A 17,177-nucleotide genomic window follows, 5' to 3' on the forward strand; every position below is an offset into this window, starting at 1 on the left:
GTGTGCAATACAAATCCTGAAACTGAAGGAAGCCATCTTACAAAGTGATAAGTACTGTAAAGCCTGTTCATAATTTGTTTTGCATGACAAATTCTCAGTAAATTACCCCCAGATTATATACATGGCGCTTAGAGTTGAGCACACAAATTGACGCACATCCAATTTGCATGCATAACTTAATTAACGAGCCAATTGGCATCAATAATTGGGCAATAACAAGCAATTATCAGCACTGATTGGCAAGCATTAGAATTTACACATGCATCTTTTCGTGCATATTCTATAAAGAGGTGCGCATAAATTCTAGTGAGTGGATCTGAAAGGGGGTGTGGCCATGGGAGGGGCATGGGTGGGTCAGGGGTGTCCCTAAAATGTATGCACGTAGTCATAGAATTAGTGGGATCTGTGCCTAAGTTAGGCGTGGGGATTTACACCAGGTTTTCATTGGTGTAAATGGTGACGCCTATATGTAGTCACGGGTCCTGGTGTTAACCCCTAGATTCTATATAGTGCGCTTAGATTTAGGTGCTGGAACTGGCGTGGATTCTATAACACCACATGTAACTTAATTGGCTTAACAAGCTAATGAGCGCTGATAACAGCACTTAACAAGTGGCTTAGTAAACAGAGCCCTTTGATAGAAAACCAACCCAAAAAATACTTCCTAATTCAACTAGGAAAACCACTCTCAGTCCCTCAAAACTTAACAACCTCAGATAACATGGCAGCTAACAGTGGATCAGTGCCACACCATGTTCATAAATAGATTCACTAATTTTAAAAGTCATTATCACTCTTCACTATCATCTCTTTTTTTTATTATTATTAATTCACATTAGAAAAAAGCCATACTTCCCTTCAATGTCCAGCCACCAATTCAGCATAGCTCCATGTTTCCTAACTTTATTGCTTTAGAGGTTAGAAGATCTACCATGTTTCATTCCAGGGACACCAACTTTCTTTTTCCTGGTGTGTTTAAATGTAACAGAACAAAGACGCATGAAAACACTGACAGCACAAATTCTTCCCAATGATTTTCTATTATAGTTTTGCGTGGTTACTGATCTTATGAGGTTTTTGTGAGTAACATTTTCTTTCCCACACACAGATGAGGATGATGAAGACCACTGGTCAGATGATTTTGTAAGTATGCTGTCTTGCGCTTGCCCAGCAGGTTTTAATGCAGCCACCAAAGAGAGTGAATGGATTGAGCCTATTGCATTAGGGGGGGGGGGGTCCTTTTACTAAGCTGTGGCAAACATGTATTTTTGATGCGCGCTGAGGTCCCCTTTTATCGTAGCGGGTAAAAGGCTGTATTAGAAAAAAAATGGCTTTGCAGCAAGTGAAGCACTTGCCGTGTGGCCACTTCAGGGGGAGCACTTACCACCATCCATTGAGGTGGTGGTGGTAAGGGCTCCTGCACTAACCCAGCGGTAACCGGGTAGCGTGCGACACTGCCTGATTACTGCCAGGTAAATACCAGCACTACAAAAATAACAATATTTTTATAGTGCTGGAAATGGTACATGCTGGGGGTGGGAACTACTGCCGGGCTGCTGATGTAGCCCAGCGGTACTTCCGGTTTAGCGAGTGGTAATCACGCATTGGGCTTACTGCTGCTTAGTAAAAGACCCCCCATAATAGCAGTATATTTCACTGTAGAAAACTATAGGTGCTTGAACAGGTAGGCACATCAAACCAGATTCTTCTTTGTATCCTAATGACATTTGGAACATCTCCACAGCCAATATTCAGGTTTTCCTTTGGAGCACACAACGGTGCTTATTTTAGAAGTGCCATTCGTGTTTTAAAGGTGCCTAGACTGGCATTTATTTATTACATTTGTATCCCACCTTTTCCCATTGATTGCAGGCTCAAAGTGGCTTACAATAATATTGTAGCAAGTTACAATGCAAAGAATACAATTTTTGCAAATTGAGCAGGATAGAAATAACAGTTGAACAGCGATGGGTATTGAGGTAGGATATAATTAACAACAAATAATCAGTAGTAAATAAGAAAATAATAAGGTGTAGTTAGAGTCCAATTAAATATTCAGCTTGCATAAACAGCTAAGTTACGATTTTACAAAGCCAGAATATACATGTATAAAACTGAAGAAAGTGCAAATGGAAAGGAGGCGTGGTCTGGGCATGTTTTCGGTGGGTAAAAGAATAAATGTTTATTCCCCATTTTAGAAGGGGGATGAATATCTACCTATATCCTAACAGATCTACGTCGATTTACACCTGATGTCTGGGATGTCTAGGTTTCAGAAAACTGCTCCTTTTAAGCTGGGTTCCACTATAGGGTTTAGGGGAGGTTGCCCCCTTAATCCTTCAGTGCATGTTGTTCCCCCCCCCCCCCCCCCTCCCATTCGCCATCTCGAAAGCAAAACTGACAAGGGATACCAGGCTCTGTGACAGCTGCATGGAAAATAAACATATTTACCTTAGTCATTTTAGAAACATGTGTTTTATGTCGCCATGGTACAACATAAATGTTTGTTTATGTTTTGACCAGTTGGTATTTTAGACGTCTAGTTTTCTAAAATGGATGTTCATTTTACACATAACCAGTGCATAAATGCCCATTTTACCATCTATTTTAGAAGAGGCTCTACATTGGCAGAACCTCTTCTAGAATAGTAGAGGCACTTGAGACGTCCCAAGCTGGATGTCTCAGTTCTATTTTGAATGTCCTTTCAAAATGCTGGACCATATGATATAAATATGTCTCGGTGTATATGTTATGTGTTGTTAACTTGCCTCAAAATAGAAAAATAAAGTTTTGCAATGCAGATAGTTTTTTCTGCTGCTCTTATTTGACTACATTCTCACCGAAAAGAAAAGCCAGGCACGTGCAACCAAAATTTTAAGAGCTAGATGTTTTCCCTATTTTTGTCTGAGAAAGCCATAACATGCCTGGCCCTTACTCTCGTGTTATGCTTGTCTGGGTTTTTTAAGAACTAAATCACCAGACCTTCTCCAAGCTTGCTCTAGTCTTCAAGATTTAAGGTTGCAGAGTACCAAGGGTTCTTGACATCTCCAGGTAATTGTCTTTCACAGCAAGGGGCTGCCTTATCTAAAGCTGAAAATGCTTTCTAGCCAATGAGTTCAAGACTTTTGAAGATTAATGAAGATTAAAAAATTCTAACTGTACAGATGGACCCACTTCATTCCAAAACACCTGAGGGCCCTTTTACTAAGGCGTGCCGAAAAATGGCCTGCGCTTGTGTAGGCGCGGGTACAGGACGTGCGCAGGTCCATTTTTCAGTGCGCTTTTTTTTGGCCGTAAATGGACATGCGGCAAAATTTAAATTGGCGCATGTTCATTTTGGGCCTGAGTCCTTACCGCCACCCATTGACTTAGCGGTAAAGTCTCACACGTTATGTAATCGGGTGATAATCGTCAGTGCAGGTTCACCGCAGATTACTGCCTGCTTAGTATCACGCGATAGAAAATAGAAATTATTTTCTGCCAGGCGTTTTGGACATGCATCAAAATTAGAATTACCACCCAGGGCACGCGGTAGCCATGCGGTAGTTCTAATTTGATGTGCATTATACACGCGTAGGCACCTACACGCCTTAGTAACAGGGCCCCCTAGGAATTAATTTTGCTCTACTAATAACATGATGCTTTACCTGTGGAAATGGCCTTTTTAGAAAATTATATCCTTTAATATACAGGTAAAAATGCATGCATAATGTTGCTCTGCCATACGTTTACCCTAGCAGAGACCTTTTCCAAAGGCAGGGCTGGGAAGGGGGTTGCACTTATGTGCATAGATTTTGAATGTTTGCCAGTATGCACGTAAATTTTCCTGAAAAAAATATTTGTAGAAACCAGCAGATGTAACTGTGTGCAGATAATCTTGGTAGGATACAGTGGCGTTCCTAGGGTGGCTGACAGCTGGGGCGGATCGCAGATGCGCCCCCCCCCCCCGGGTGCATTTTTACCTGCTGGGGGGGTGCCGCGCACCTGTCGGCTTCACTCGTTCCGTGCTCCCTCTGCCCCGGAACAGGAAGTAACCTGTTCCGGGGCAGAGGGAGCACGGAACGAGCGGAACTGACAGGCGCGTGGCACCCCCCCCCCCCCAGCGGCGTGCACCCAGGGCAGACCGCACCTACCGCCCTCCCCCCCCCTTAGGAACGCCACTGGTAGGATAATGTTCAACTGCAAAGTAATTTGAAACCTGGTGTTGTCACGTTTTCAAATCTGGAAACTGGTTTGTGAGCCCTTGGGCCACTGCCGAGGAGCGGCAGTGGCAGGCAAAACCACCCCACACCGGAGACTAGGCAGAACAGGACTGGAACTCCGGACTCGAGTTGCAGCAGAGGCACACAGGCAGGACTAAAGCAGAGCAGGCACCCTTAAACTTCACCTGCACTTGGCCGCTTTTCACCAAAAGTTGAGCTTCTGGCTGCAGGTGGCCGGCAGGGCTTACTGGGCAAGGCAGGACTGGATACCCCACTAGGCGGAACCAGGACTGAGGGTCAGAGGGGAGAGGAATATACAGAGACAGCCAGGCAGGGAATGAGAAACCAAAAGACCAGACTGAAAGCTGTAAACAACCACTGCAGCAGGGAATCAAACACTGAAAAACAAAAGACAGACTGAAAGCTGCCAGGCAACCACTAAACAAGAAACACAGAGAACCCAGAACCAAACACAGTAAATACAAACAAGAGTCAAGACTAGAACAGTACAAGCTAAGCTACACATAAACTAAACAGAATCAGGCAAGGAACTAGAACAAGAATCAAACTAGGCTGAACTGCAACAAGCACCAACATACCAGGGCCTTAGACGCAAGGCAAAGCAGCAAGGTTTCAGAATGGCTAATAAGCCCAGCAGCACCTGGAGCTCAGCTGCAACCATCACCAGGAAACTACGGGTGCTGTGTAGATTCAATCCAAGCAAGCAAGTCTGGCAGCCCGGAAGATCCGGACCAGACTTGGCTGAAATGTGGAACGGGTGACGGTCCACAGCAGCCACCGGTTCTGGCCACCAGAGGGCAAGGTGAGCACAGACGTAACAGGTGTTAAGTACATGGACAATGGGTAATATTACAGAATTACTCCTTTAACCCTTTGCAAAATCTTTGGTTTATCTTGATGGGCAGACTGGATGGACTGTACAGGTCTCTATCTGCCGTCATCTATTAGGTTACTATGTAATGGGCTGCAAAAAAATAAAAGTGCTAGTTATGTATTTCCAGGACAGTGACTATGAAAACCCAGACGAGCAGCACTCTGATTCAGAACAATATGTGGTCCCTGGTGAAGAAGATAATTATGAACCCCCTCCAATGGAAACAGCAAATAAAATAGCTCCAGGATTCACATTTCCTAAGGGAGAATATGCAGGTACAGTGCAGAGATTTAAAGTCTGTATTGTTTCGCCACACATCACAATTTCTAATATAGCTAAAATAATTATTAGAGCAGGCAGGAATTCTTGGCATCATGTAGGTGCCAAGAATTCCTGCCTGCTCAAATAATTATTTTAGCTACACACACATACACACCACCACCACCCTATTCTATATGGCTAGTGGTAACACTGTGCAGTATTTCAGCAAAATTGACAAATGTTTTGTCATTTCTAATGTATAAGTTACCACACTTTTATTTTTAGTGAGGGTATTATTTCAGTTAAATACTTGACAGCATTTTCCCCTTGATATTCAGCCGGCGGCGGGCAGCGCTTTTAGTGTCCGCCACTGGCATTGAACCCAGATATTTCATGTTTCGAGTTCAATGTGGCTTACAAATTGAATTAAAGATATAGTGGTGATGCAGTGGTGATCTTTGGTCGGTTGCCACCCAGGGCGGATTGCTGCTGTACACCTCCCCCCCCCCCCCCCCCCCCGGTTGCATTCTTACCTGCTGGGAGCAGCCACGCGGCTGTCGGTTCTGGTGGTTCCCTGCTCCCTCTGCCCTGGAACAGGAGGTAACTTGTTCCGGGGCAGAGGGAGCAGGGAACCAGTGTAGCCGACAGCCGCGCGGCTACTCTCTGCACCCCTCCAGCAGCGTGCACCCGAGGCGGACCGCCCCGCCCTCGGTACGCTACTGATACAGTGTAATAAATTAAAAGCACTAATGAAATAACATTTTATTGCAGAGAGCATTGAAAATATTAAAGGATATGTAAAAGACCTGTTAATTTTGTGCATAAAAGGGCATAGAAGGAACAGAAAACTGGAATTGTCAGCTATTTAATTGTAGTCTGGACTAGTGGGATGAATTTTGAAATGAGTTTTTAAAAAATGGAATTTCAATAGTTTTCGGAATTGTAGGTGGTCAGGATGAGATCTAACGGAACTGGGAATAGAGCTCCAACATTTGGTTCCAATATGTGAGAAATCAGCAGATAGAACAGATTTGTATACTATATTTTTGAAGTTTGGTGGACGAAGTAGAAGGGAATCTCTGACTTCAAGGGAGAGCCTACGTGGAGATCTCTATTAAACGTTTATATTTTTTATACCGTTTCATGGGAGTTCTATTATTAGGTTTCAATTTACTGTTTTCAAATTTCTCACTTAGGAGTCCTTTTACCAAGTTGCGGAAAAAAGGGCCCTGCGCTCGGGGCTGTTTTTCCCATGCGCCAGGGCCATTTTTACTGCAGCCCCCAGCACACATGGCCATGCGGTGAGAGAACTCTTACCGCATGGCCATGCAGCAGGAAGCCCTTACCACTACTACTACTACTTAGCATTTCTATAGCGCTACCCACTGAGGTGGCGATAAGCCTGAAGTAAGCGAGCAGCGTGTGGCAATGCCCGATTACCACCATGTTATCACCGCATAAGCCATGTCCAGGGGTTTTCTTTTTCCCCTGGAAATGGTGTGCGCTTGGGGCAGGACTACCGCTAGCAGCCTCATTGGACCAGCGGTAGTCCCAGAAGAGCAAGCAGTAAGCACGCGTTGGGCTTACTGCCGCTCTGTAAAAGGACCCCTTATTGTATTTGTTTGTTCTTGATTATTTTACTATAAGTTTCATGTTAAACGTATCTGCTGTACACTGCCTTGGGTGAATCTCTTAATAAATAAATCACAATCAATCCAAAAATAAATAAATATTCAATGCCAGGTCATATCAGGTTGACAGCTTTGAATATCTGATGTTTTTAAAGCCAGTTAGCTCATGCCTGGTTAACACAATATTCAAAACTAACTGGCCATCTGTTAGCAAATAAATATAGCTTAACTATTTATGCGGTCCTATTTATGTGCTAACACTGGCTGGTTAGCTCTGAATATCAGGAGCTAACCAGACTCTCCCCCCCACCCCACCCCCCGACATAGCTTGTAGTTCGGCACTAACCTGTCATTTTCAGCAAAGTGCTACTGAAAATGACCGGATAGTCACTAATAAGTGAGTTAACTGGTCAGCGGCCGTTCCCGGCCAGTTAACTCGCTTCGAATATTATCCAGTTTGAGTCCAATTGAATTTCTCAAATTAGAATTTTGGTAAGCAATAAGTTATGCATTCAGCCTGTGATATATTGCACATATTGGAGGCAATGTTATAACGAGGCATTTACATTTATGCTTGTGTTATTCACATAAATGTATAGAATACTGACACTGATATGTGCATGTGTGCACATATGTATGTAAATGTCAATATTCCCCCTAAGTCGCACAGTGCAAGCAAGACATACACAAGGACAGAGAAAGAGCACAACTTACAGAATACTATGCATGCCCTTGCCACATTTGGGTCTAATGGCTGGTATAATTGCGGGCATTTTAAATTTTAGGTGCCCCGATACTGAGCACCATGATAAAATAGAATCTCCCTATGCAGCACCAAGGCACCTAAAGAGAGATGCCCAGCTATAGAGTTACACCCACTGAGGGCAATGTTCAGCAGTTCAGAGACTGCTTAAAGATGTATCAGTAAATTATGCTCTACTATTTTCAGTGAAGATTCCCTTTTAAGACTGAGTGCTGAATATCCCAGCATAGTTTAACATGGAAAGATTGTCCATAAATTGCAGCTTTCGAAATAGCAGGTCTAACTTTTATATATGTTGTCTTTGCCAGCAAGTTCAGACAAAAACATATATGCAACCAGCACCTGATGCTTGCCATATATGTGCTTTAGACCCCATTTCTACATGAATTAGTCAGAAGAAACCTAAAATACATGAACTGCAAAGCCACAGAATTAAGCTGAGCAGCTTTGTGTCCTCAATATTGTCTATAAACTGAAATGGAAATCAAACTAGTGCTTGATAATTCATGTCCAGTGCATAAATGTGAGAGGTTCTGTGCTACAGATCATCATATTTACTTTTTTGATTCCCCTTTTAAAGATAATCGAGCAAACAGGCAACCACCTTTCAGCAAGCCACTGCCAAGCGTGCCAAGTCGGCCTCCGGCCAAGCCAAATCCAGCATCTTCACAGTCCCAGTCTGCTGTTAAGAAACCACATGTTTCACCCATGCTTCCAAGGTGCAATAATGATGAGGTAATGTTCACTAATGTTACACGTAACTAAATTTAAGAAAGAAAAACAAATGAGCAACGCTAATAGATACTTGTTGCCAAAAGATCAGATAAAATGCTTTCAATTAGGGATGTGCATTTGTTAGTGTGTAATCAGTTTATTAGTGTAGCAACGTATTTAGAGCATGCTACATTAAATTAATGTTCATTAACAAATTGAAGCAGGATACTGGGCTAGATGGACCATGGGTATTACCCAGTATTGCTATTCTGATGTAATTAAACTCTAGAATTCGTTGGGTGAAAGCAGTTAGCTTAGCGGGGTTTAAAAAAGGTTTGGCTAGCTTCCTAAAAGAAAAGTCCATAAGCCATTATTAACATGGACTTGGGAAAATCCACTGCTGATTTCTGGGATAAGCAGCTTAAAATGTATTGTACTGTTTTGGGATCTTGCCAGGTACTTTTGACCTGGATTATGGCAACACTAGAATGTGTGAAATGAACTGCAAAAAAAAAAAAATACACCAAAAACTAGGAAAAAATAAAATGAACAGAAACCTTACCAAAAATTGTCATCCTGTGCACATCACCACTTTGAATTATTTTGACTGCTGAGAAAGCTATTTTATGTTTCCCAAAGTGAAAATAATTTTGCAGTTTGACAGCTTAGTGGATTTCCAGCAGCACTCCCTCATTTTCTAGGGTTCAGTGTATCCTGCATTGTTAGTGTAGGAAATTTGTAAATACGCCAGTCATTATATAAGGATAGAGGTCTATTTAAAATGAAATCAAATACTGCCAGGGAAGATAAATCTAGGGGGTGGGGGGGGTTCTTTTTTTTTCCAACATGAGACAAATTTCAACAGTCCTCCCCTCCTCTCTCCATGTTTTAAGCTGTATTTATCTACTCAATTTTGTAACACAGAATTGCCATCATTAATTATATGAAATTCCATTCATTTTTAGGACGATTATGTTGTGCCTGTAGATGATGAGAAGGAAGATGAAGACAATAACTATATTGAGCCTACACAAGAGAGCTTACCACAACTGAAAAAATGTAAGTTTTACCTTATTTTGGCATTTGTCTAAATTCCTCACTAAGTCACTGTGCAAAACTTTTTTACCAGGTATAAGCCCCTGCCCCAAAAAGCCATGCTAAACAAGCAAGTCAGTGGGAAGTCAATTACATTGGATATTTTGCAAAAACATAAGATGATTTACTTGTGAATTTTTAAAATGTATTCTTGACAGCTGCTTGGGACATGCACCAATAGTACTAGTGGTTATGCTCTGTGAAATGGTCATCCGGATGATTTATATGAGGATACGAAGGACTGTGTGAGCCAGTTCTGTGATCCAGGTCAATCAAGCCTAGGTATTGCACAGCACTGGTAAACCTTGACCTTGTCAAGGGAAAGAAGATGCTACCAGTACTCCGGTGACTCCTGTTGAAAAAAAACCTGTGCCAAACAGTTCTCTGAGATGCAGTGCCACTCCAGACTTTAGGTTAGCAAGACTCCCCCCCCCCCCCCCCCCCCCCCCCCACCCTTCAAAGCCACCTGGGTATGCCATTTGTAGAATGGGATTCAAAGACAAAAGGTGAAAAAGAGAATGAAATTGTTCTTTTGAAGAGGGAGGGTCATCTGTGTTAACTTTTGTGTTGCATTGGAATTCTTTCTTTGATCATTTCTCTGTCATTTCATTTATAAATATGTCAAACTATGCTTTATCTGCAGTGGTTCATCCTATGACTAGACCTACCAAGCCAATGCCTCCATGTCCAGCCAAAGCACCTGCTGCTCCCGTGACTACTTCCACTCCACGTATGAAAATTTTATATCTGAATATATAAGTTATATACAGTACATATATAATCTAATTTTTCCAGACAAAAAGCCACATGAGCACTTTGGGGTTTTTTTATTAAACCACAGTAGCGTTTTTAGATCGCGGTACAAATCAGCTGGTGGTAAACGCCGAGATGCCCATTACATTCCTATACATTACAGCCCAGCGCACGCCCAAAACATGTGCCCACAGTACCGCAGGCCACTTTTTACCGTAGCTTAGTAAAAGGACTCCTGAGGTAGATTTTCAAAGAGCTGCTGAGTGGCCTGGTTAATCAATTAACTTTGCATGGATATTCAGCTGCAGCTAAGTGGTTAAGGGCCCTGTTTACTACGCCGCGCTGTTGGTGTGCTAACTTTTTAATGTGTGCTAAATATTAGGGTGCGCTAAAAATTAGCATGCCCTAATGCTAGAGACACCCATGCCCTAAATTAGAGGCTGAATATACAGTTAAATATTTTTTTTCTTTTTGCATTTTCAAATTACAATCACAGAAATAAACACTGTGATATCACATAAGAAAATTGAAAAAAATAAATCAGGAAAAATTTACAAATTATTGCCCTCAGTAATACAGGAAAAAATGGAAGCAATAGGAAATAAAGATAAAGAAAAAAAAAACCTGTTAGAATAATCCACAGTTATACAAATAAATAAGAACACATCTTCCACCACTGGCACCTAGCTGGCTCTAACAGTAATAATTACTAAGCACTAACTCTCAATTGTTCCTTTGGCACGATAAGATCTAGGAGCATTTTAGGTTTCACAAAGAAATAACTTTTGCCCTCAAGTAATAGCAAACATTGACAAGGGAAGTTTAACACAAAATTGCTGGGTCGGAATGCCAGAAATTCCTGGCATCTCGTGTTTCTTTAGAAAGATCAGGAAAAACACGTATTTTAGAACCAAAAAATAGCTCATCCATAAGACGGAAATACAATAGCAGCAGAATATTATTTCTATCTGGTTCTAAAGTGAAAGTCACCATCAATGTTGTTCTGTGTATAACTACTTCAAGTGATGATTCCAAAAATTCTGTCAGATTAAGCTGGTCCTTGGGACCTGTCTTAAGACTTTTATCCACATTCAACATCAAGTGGTGGTAATTGCATCTGAAGGAATGTTCAAAATGTTTATAAAATACTTCCGAACCATGTCAAATGGTGAAATCAGTTGTGATATGGGAAAATTCAAAAATCTTAGATTTTTCTTTCTAATTTGATTTTCCAGAAATTTAGTTTTCTTAAATGAATACAACTTATCCTTCATCAAAGCCATATTAGAAACTTGAAGCTCAGCCACCTTGGCCTCTACAGAACCCATCTGGTTAGTGTGCTGTTCAAGAGTCTTATCATCCAGCACAGACGCATTAGAAAGCTGATTCAATTGTGCAGAAAAGGAAGCAGCAATTTTAAATAAAGAATTATTAAGTCTACAAAGCGTTCCATGTGGAATCCATTGTTACAACACCAGGTTTTACTAACTCCACCAGCCGAAAAGTAGCTGACAGTGACTCCCGTGAAAGGGGCTGTAAACTCACAGTTTGATAGATAAGCTGCAGTTTCTTTTCCCAAGAAGGCTCAGACAGTAAGACAGAAACTATCACGAGAGACCCCTCCAAAGAATCAGGGAAACGGCAACGGCTCACTTCTAGCCAACGTCAAACTCTGTTTCTCACTGACATGAACTCTTGCAGGCTGAGAGGGGGGGGGGGGGGGGGTTGGTCGAGCGGCAGGGCTCAAGGAAGCCCTGTCTACACTGCTACCTCCAAACAAGTCCAGGAGCAGAGCTGAAAGTGCTACAGGATGGAAGCCGTGGTAGCACTGAAACACTCCAAAGTTGTCTGCCGAAGCCTGGGCAGTGGAGCAGGAGCTTGAGGAACTCGACACCCACAAGCTTTCCTCTTCCTCCCCATACTCTGAGGATCCACAGCAAGCCCAGGAATGTTGATAGCGTGAGGGAGGAATGGAGCATGCCAGTGGTGCGTCTTAGCCAGCGGCCATCTTGGTTCCTCCATTATGCCCTCCAGTTAAATCTAACAGCACTAAACTTCTGCAAATAGATTTAAGCATTTTCCCATTGACACAAACTGGAAGAAAAGCTTTAGCAAATAGACTATTTAAGTGGTCAGCTCTCAATATCACACTGAGCAGCTAAAATTAAAAACCTTGCCCTAGAATGCCGTCACTTGGTCCCTTTTTTGTCTGGCTGGTTACACATGTTTTAACAATGATTTTGTATAGACAGATTTCAGCTAGATGGGAGAAGGAAATAATTTTCACCTGCTACATTTTTGTATTAAAAGTCAATTATAACTGCATAAATATTTAGAAAATTAGCCTCTCTTCTCAGTTTCTCTACCAGAAATAAGTCTTCTTAGGCATCATGCAGCTTCTTATTCCTATCCCATAATGCATCTGGGTAATTCAAATGTCCAACTCTGAAAAGTAATTGCTTAACCTAACTTTGATATTAACAGCAAATATTAAGGGCCCTGTTTACTAAGCCGTGCTAGAGGCACGTTAGCGTTTTTAGAGTGCGTTTACTATGTAGATGCTCATAATATTCCTATCGGCGTCTACATGATTAGCACGTGCTAATTTTTAGCATGCGCTAAAAATGCTAGCGCACCTTAAATAGGGCCTTAAGAGTAAACATCAAAGCTTAATAAGAGGAAAATTGTCTCTGATACTTTAAGAATAGATTTTTTATCACTACTAAATCATTTCTTTTTTTTTTCCAGCAGTATATGAGGTTCTTGAGAAAGAGGTAAGCTATTTTATCTCCTAACCTATTTTTGAAGAAAAAATGTTGTTTTAACACAAAAGTAATTACCTGAGATTTTGACAAACATATGAGAGGAAGAAACTTGCAACAGAAAAAGAACCATTTTGCATAAGTGCTCTATATGGGAAATGGAATATCCAGGCCAGTATTTTTACATTTCTGCAGTATTTTACAAAAGGCTCTGCCAAATTCACAGATTTTTGTGAAATATTTGCCACCTAGTCAAAACTGACTGAATAACTTGAGCCACACAACTAGTGGGCCTAAAGTTGACCAGACAACTTTGTTTCACTTTAGCCTAAATGTTCTGCCCAAGTGGATTTGGTTAACTTTTATATGAACATAACTACTGAACCTCTAAATAAAATGTACATGTAATATGTGTAAAGAAATGCAAATTTATTTAAATCTACCACAAAATCACAACAGAGTTTTCTAATTCTTGTCACAGAATCTACCCCTCAACTGCTACAAATAGACACTTAATACTGTGAATATTTGAGAACAGGTCCAAACATTTTGATCATTCAGTGGTAAATTTATAAAGGGGTACCAGGGCAGTCAAGTCATATAGGGGGGGATGTTATCAGCAACCCGACTTAAACAGTAGTCCACATTGATAGCGTCCCCTAATTCTATATATGGCACACAAAATTGTGTACGTATATATGGGCGAGCACTCATCAATTGTGTGTGCAATTTAATTGATAAAAGCCAATCAGCACTGATAATTGGTTGCTAATAATCATCAGCACTAATTGGCATTCATTTAAATTTGCATGCATATCACGTGGGTCTGAAATGGGGACATGGTCATGGGAGGGGTATGGGCAGATCAGGGGTGTTCCTGGAATTTACACACAGTTTTACTGAATAAGAGAGATCCACACCTTGCACCAGGTTTTAGTTGGTGTAAATCCTTGGACGTGGATGCCAAGCACCAAACACTATTCTATTCTATTTATTTATTTATGCATTCTTGTATCACACTATTATCCAAAAACAAGTTTTGGTTCAAAGTGGCTTACAGTTTGGTGGAGTTACAATCATGGTTTGCAGTGTGGGAGGACATCTATAGCTTGTGTTCTTGTTGAAAAGTTTATGACATCTATAGTTCATGTTATTATTCAAGAGTTTATGAATAGATTGAATTGACGATGCAGATGTAATTGTAGCTTTGGCTGTTAATTGTTTTGTTTTGGAATTATATATTCATTTGTTTTGAGGGGTTGATTTGAAATGGAAAGGTTATTTGTAGAATTTTTTGAAGATAAGTTTTCAATTCTTTCCTAAATTGGAGGACATTTGAGATGCTTCTTATGGCTTTTGGTATTGAGTTCCACCATTTGGAACTTAGGTAGCTAAATCCTGCTGTGTAGATGGTTTTGTAGGTAGTGTTTCTACAGTTGGGTAGATGTAGAAGTAGATAGTTCCTGGTTTCTGGGCTTTCATTTCTTGGGGATAGCTCGATCATGTCCATCATATATTCCAAATAGTATTTTAAAGATTAGGGTACTTGCTTTGAAAAATAGCTTTGTTTTGATTGGTAGCCAGTGCAGTTTTTCAAGCAGTGGACTTGCTCTCTGGTATTTTGATTTCTTGAAGATCAGTCTTGTAGAGATTTTAGTGTACTTTCCTTGCATCCTATGTATGCTGCATTGCAATAGTCTAGTTGATTGAATTAGTATCTTGAATGAGTGTCTAGGGAAGTAGTCTCTTATCCTTCTCAGTTTCCATAATGTTCTGAAGCACTTTGATGTCACTATTGATATTTGATCATCCAGTGCTAGATGTTTGTCGAGTATGATTCCTAGTATTTTTATATATGGTTCGATTTTGTATGTCTCTTGGTTGATTGTGAAGTTTTGGTAAGATGTAGGATTGTGAGGGCTGGATAGGACCAGGAATTTGTTTTTGTCTCTATTCAGTTTGAGTTTGAAGGCTGTTGCCCATTCTTCCATGAGGTCCAGGCCTTTTTAAAAATTTGTCCAGTATGTTTGTGATGTTGTGAAAAGGTATGTAGATGGTGACATCATCTTCATATATGAATGGGTTGAACCCCATGAGTTCTAGTTTTTTGCCGAGTGGGGCCATCATTATGTTGAACAGTATTGCTGATATTGGTGAACCCTGTTTTTGAAGTGCTGCACAAGCTCATCTTCAGTTGGTGGTGTTTCAGTTGTTGCCAATACATTCTGGGTTTTCAGTAGTTTATTCATGAGTTTGAATATTTTTTTCTTGTTGGTCTGTTCGGGGTTTGTGTATGTGCTGTAGTGTTCTGCTTTTGCTTTCTTTATGCTGTTTGTGTATGTTCTTATCGCTTTTCATCATATAGCTTTGTTTGTGTTAGTTTTGTTTTTGGCCCATGCTCTTTCAAGCTTCCTGCATAATTTTTTCATATTTAGTAGGTTGTCATTAAACCATGGACACGGTTGTGTTTTGTTTCTTGTTTTCGCTTTGAATGGTGCTATTTTGTTTAATATGTTTTTGCTTATTTCATCCCAGTTTCTCATGAAGTGTAAGTCTTCAGGTGATAAGTTGCTGTATACATTTGTCGCTGTTGTCCAGAAGGTGGAGCTGTCCACTTTCCCTTGGGTTGTGAATGTTTATGGAGTTTTGGTTTCTCTTTTCTTGCCATTTTCTATCCATTGTAGTGTGAAGGTGAGTTTTCTATGATCTGACCATGGTATTACTTCTTCCCATTTGCTGTTTGTTAATATTTGATTGTTTTATGTTGAGAATCTATGAACTATTATGTCTAGTAGGTGTCCTTTTGTGTGTGATAATCCGCCTTGTTCTGTTATTAAGTTCCATTGGTTTAAGAAGTTCATTAGGGCTCTGATGTTTGTATTGCTTTTTTTTCTAGGTGCAGGTTTAGGTCTCCTATTAGCAGGACATTTGGGTGATTGGCACAGATGTTTGATGCAAAGTCCATAAAGTCATCCTGGGCATTTGTCCAGCTTCCTGGAGGGCGGTAGAATAGTATGATATATAGTTGGTCAGTTAGTGTTTTGTCATTGGTTTTGTATGCCATGATTTCAATTGCTGAGGTGGTATGTTTAGCAACTGGTTCTACTGTGAAGGTGGATTTGTATATTATTGCTACACCTCCTCCCCTCTTTTTGTTTCTGTTGATATGTGCTATTTCATATCCTGGTAGGCAGAAGTCTAGTATTGCAAGGTGGTTTTCAAGATGTAGCCATGTTTCTGTCATGAGCAATAATCCTAGTTTTTCAGTGGTTATCCAGTCTCTTAGTAATCTTGTTTTCTGCTGATCTTGCGTTCATGTATCCTATTGGTATCTGGGCATACATGTTGTGTTTGATGTTGGCGGTTTTCACAGTTTGCAGTTGTCTGTGTGATATGTCTATTTTGATGCTGTGGTTTTGTTGGGTGGTGCAAATGCCCACGCCTAAATTTACATGTGGAGCCCTCACGTTCTATACTTATGTGGGTAACTCAAAACCACGCCTCTTCACCCAAAACACCCATGAGTCTCCCATTTCTGCACCCCCATTTTCAGGCTGCCCGGAAGTTCCAATTAAATCTAATTAGTGCCAATAATTGCTTGTTAAGCCAATTATTGGTACTAATTGGCTCATAATTCTGTTAAATTGCATGTGCAAATCAGGGGTGCACCTAAATTTGGGCGTGCAATTTTTGGCAACTTTTATAGAACCATGGGATTTATGTGGGGGGGGGGGATTCTTTTTGTTTGCTGATAATAGTGTGCACTGTTTACATAGAGGACACACTTATTCAAAAAGAGTGCATGTTCCATCCTAATCGTGCACGCATGTGTGAACCGTTTCAGGAAAAGGGTCTCTCTGAAATGGTACACACTCTGAAACGAAAAATGAAGACTAAGTAAAGCAAAACAAGATGAAAAATGCTGTATAATAAAAATGTTGGGGCTGCCCATTCCTGGCAATTTTATAAGCTCCTACTTGAGCCCATGAATTGCTGTTCTACATGCTCAAGTTGCTTATTTATTTATTACATTATAACCCACCTGTTAACTAGGTGGGGAACAATAAAACATACATAATAAAAATACATAAAACCAAATAT

General features: G+C 40.7%; 1 protein-coding gene across 1 annotated transcript in view; it reads left to right on the forward strand.

Annotated features, from left to right (window-relative positions):
- The window catches only part of BLNK (B cell linker), a 370,897-nt gene that overhangs the window by 275,930 nt on the left and 77,790 nt on the right, over positions 1-17,177 (forward strand). Inside the window, 6 exon segments of the mRNA XM_030202997.1 lie at positions 1,109-1,143; positions 5,225-5,372; positions 8,333-8,487; positions 9,432-9,525; positions 10,205-10,291; positions 13,063-13,088. Coding sequence (XP_030058857.1) covers positions 1,109-1,143; positions 5,225-5,372; positions 8,333-8,487; positions 9,432-9,525; positions 10,205-10,291; positions 13,063-13,088 — 545 coding nt within the window.

Source organism: Microcaecilia unicolor, chromosome 5 (genome assembly GCF_901765095.1).
Source record: "Microcaecilia unicolor chromosome 5, aMicUni1.1, whole genome shotgun sequence".
NCBI classification, from domain to species: domain Eukaryota; kingdom Metazoa; phylum Chordata; class Amphibia; order Gymnophiona; family Siphonopidae; genus Microcaecilia; species Microcaecilia unicolor.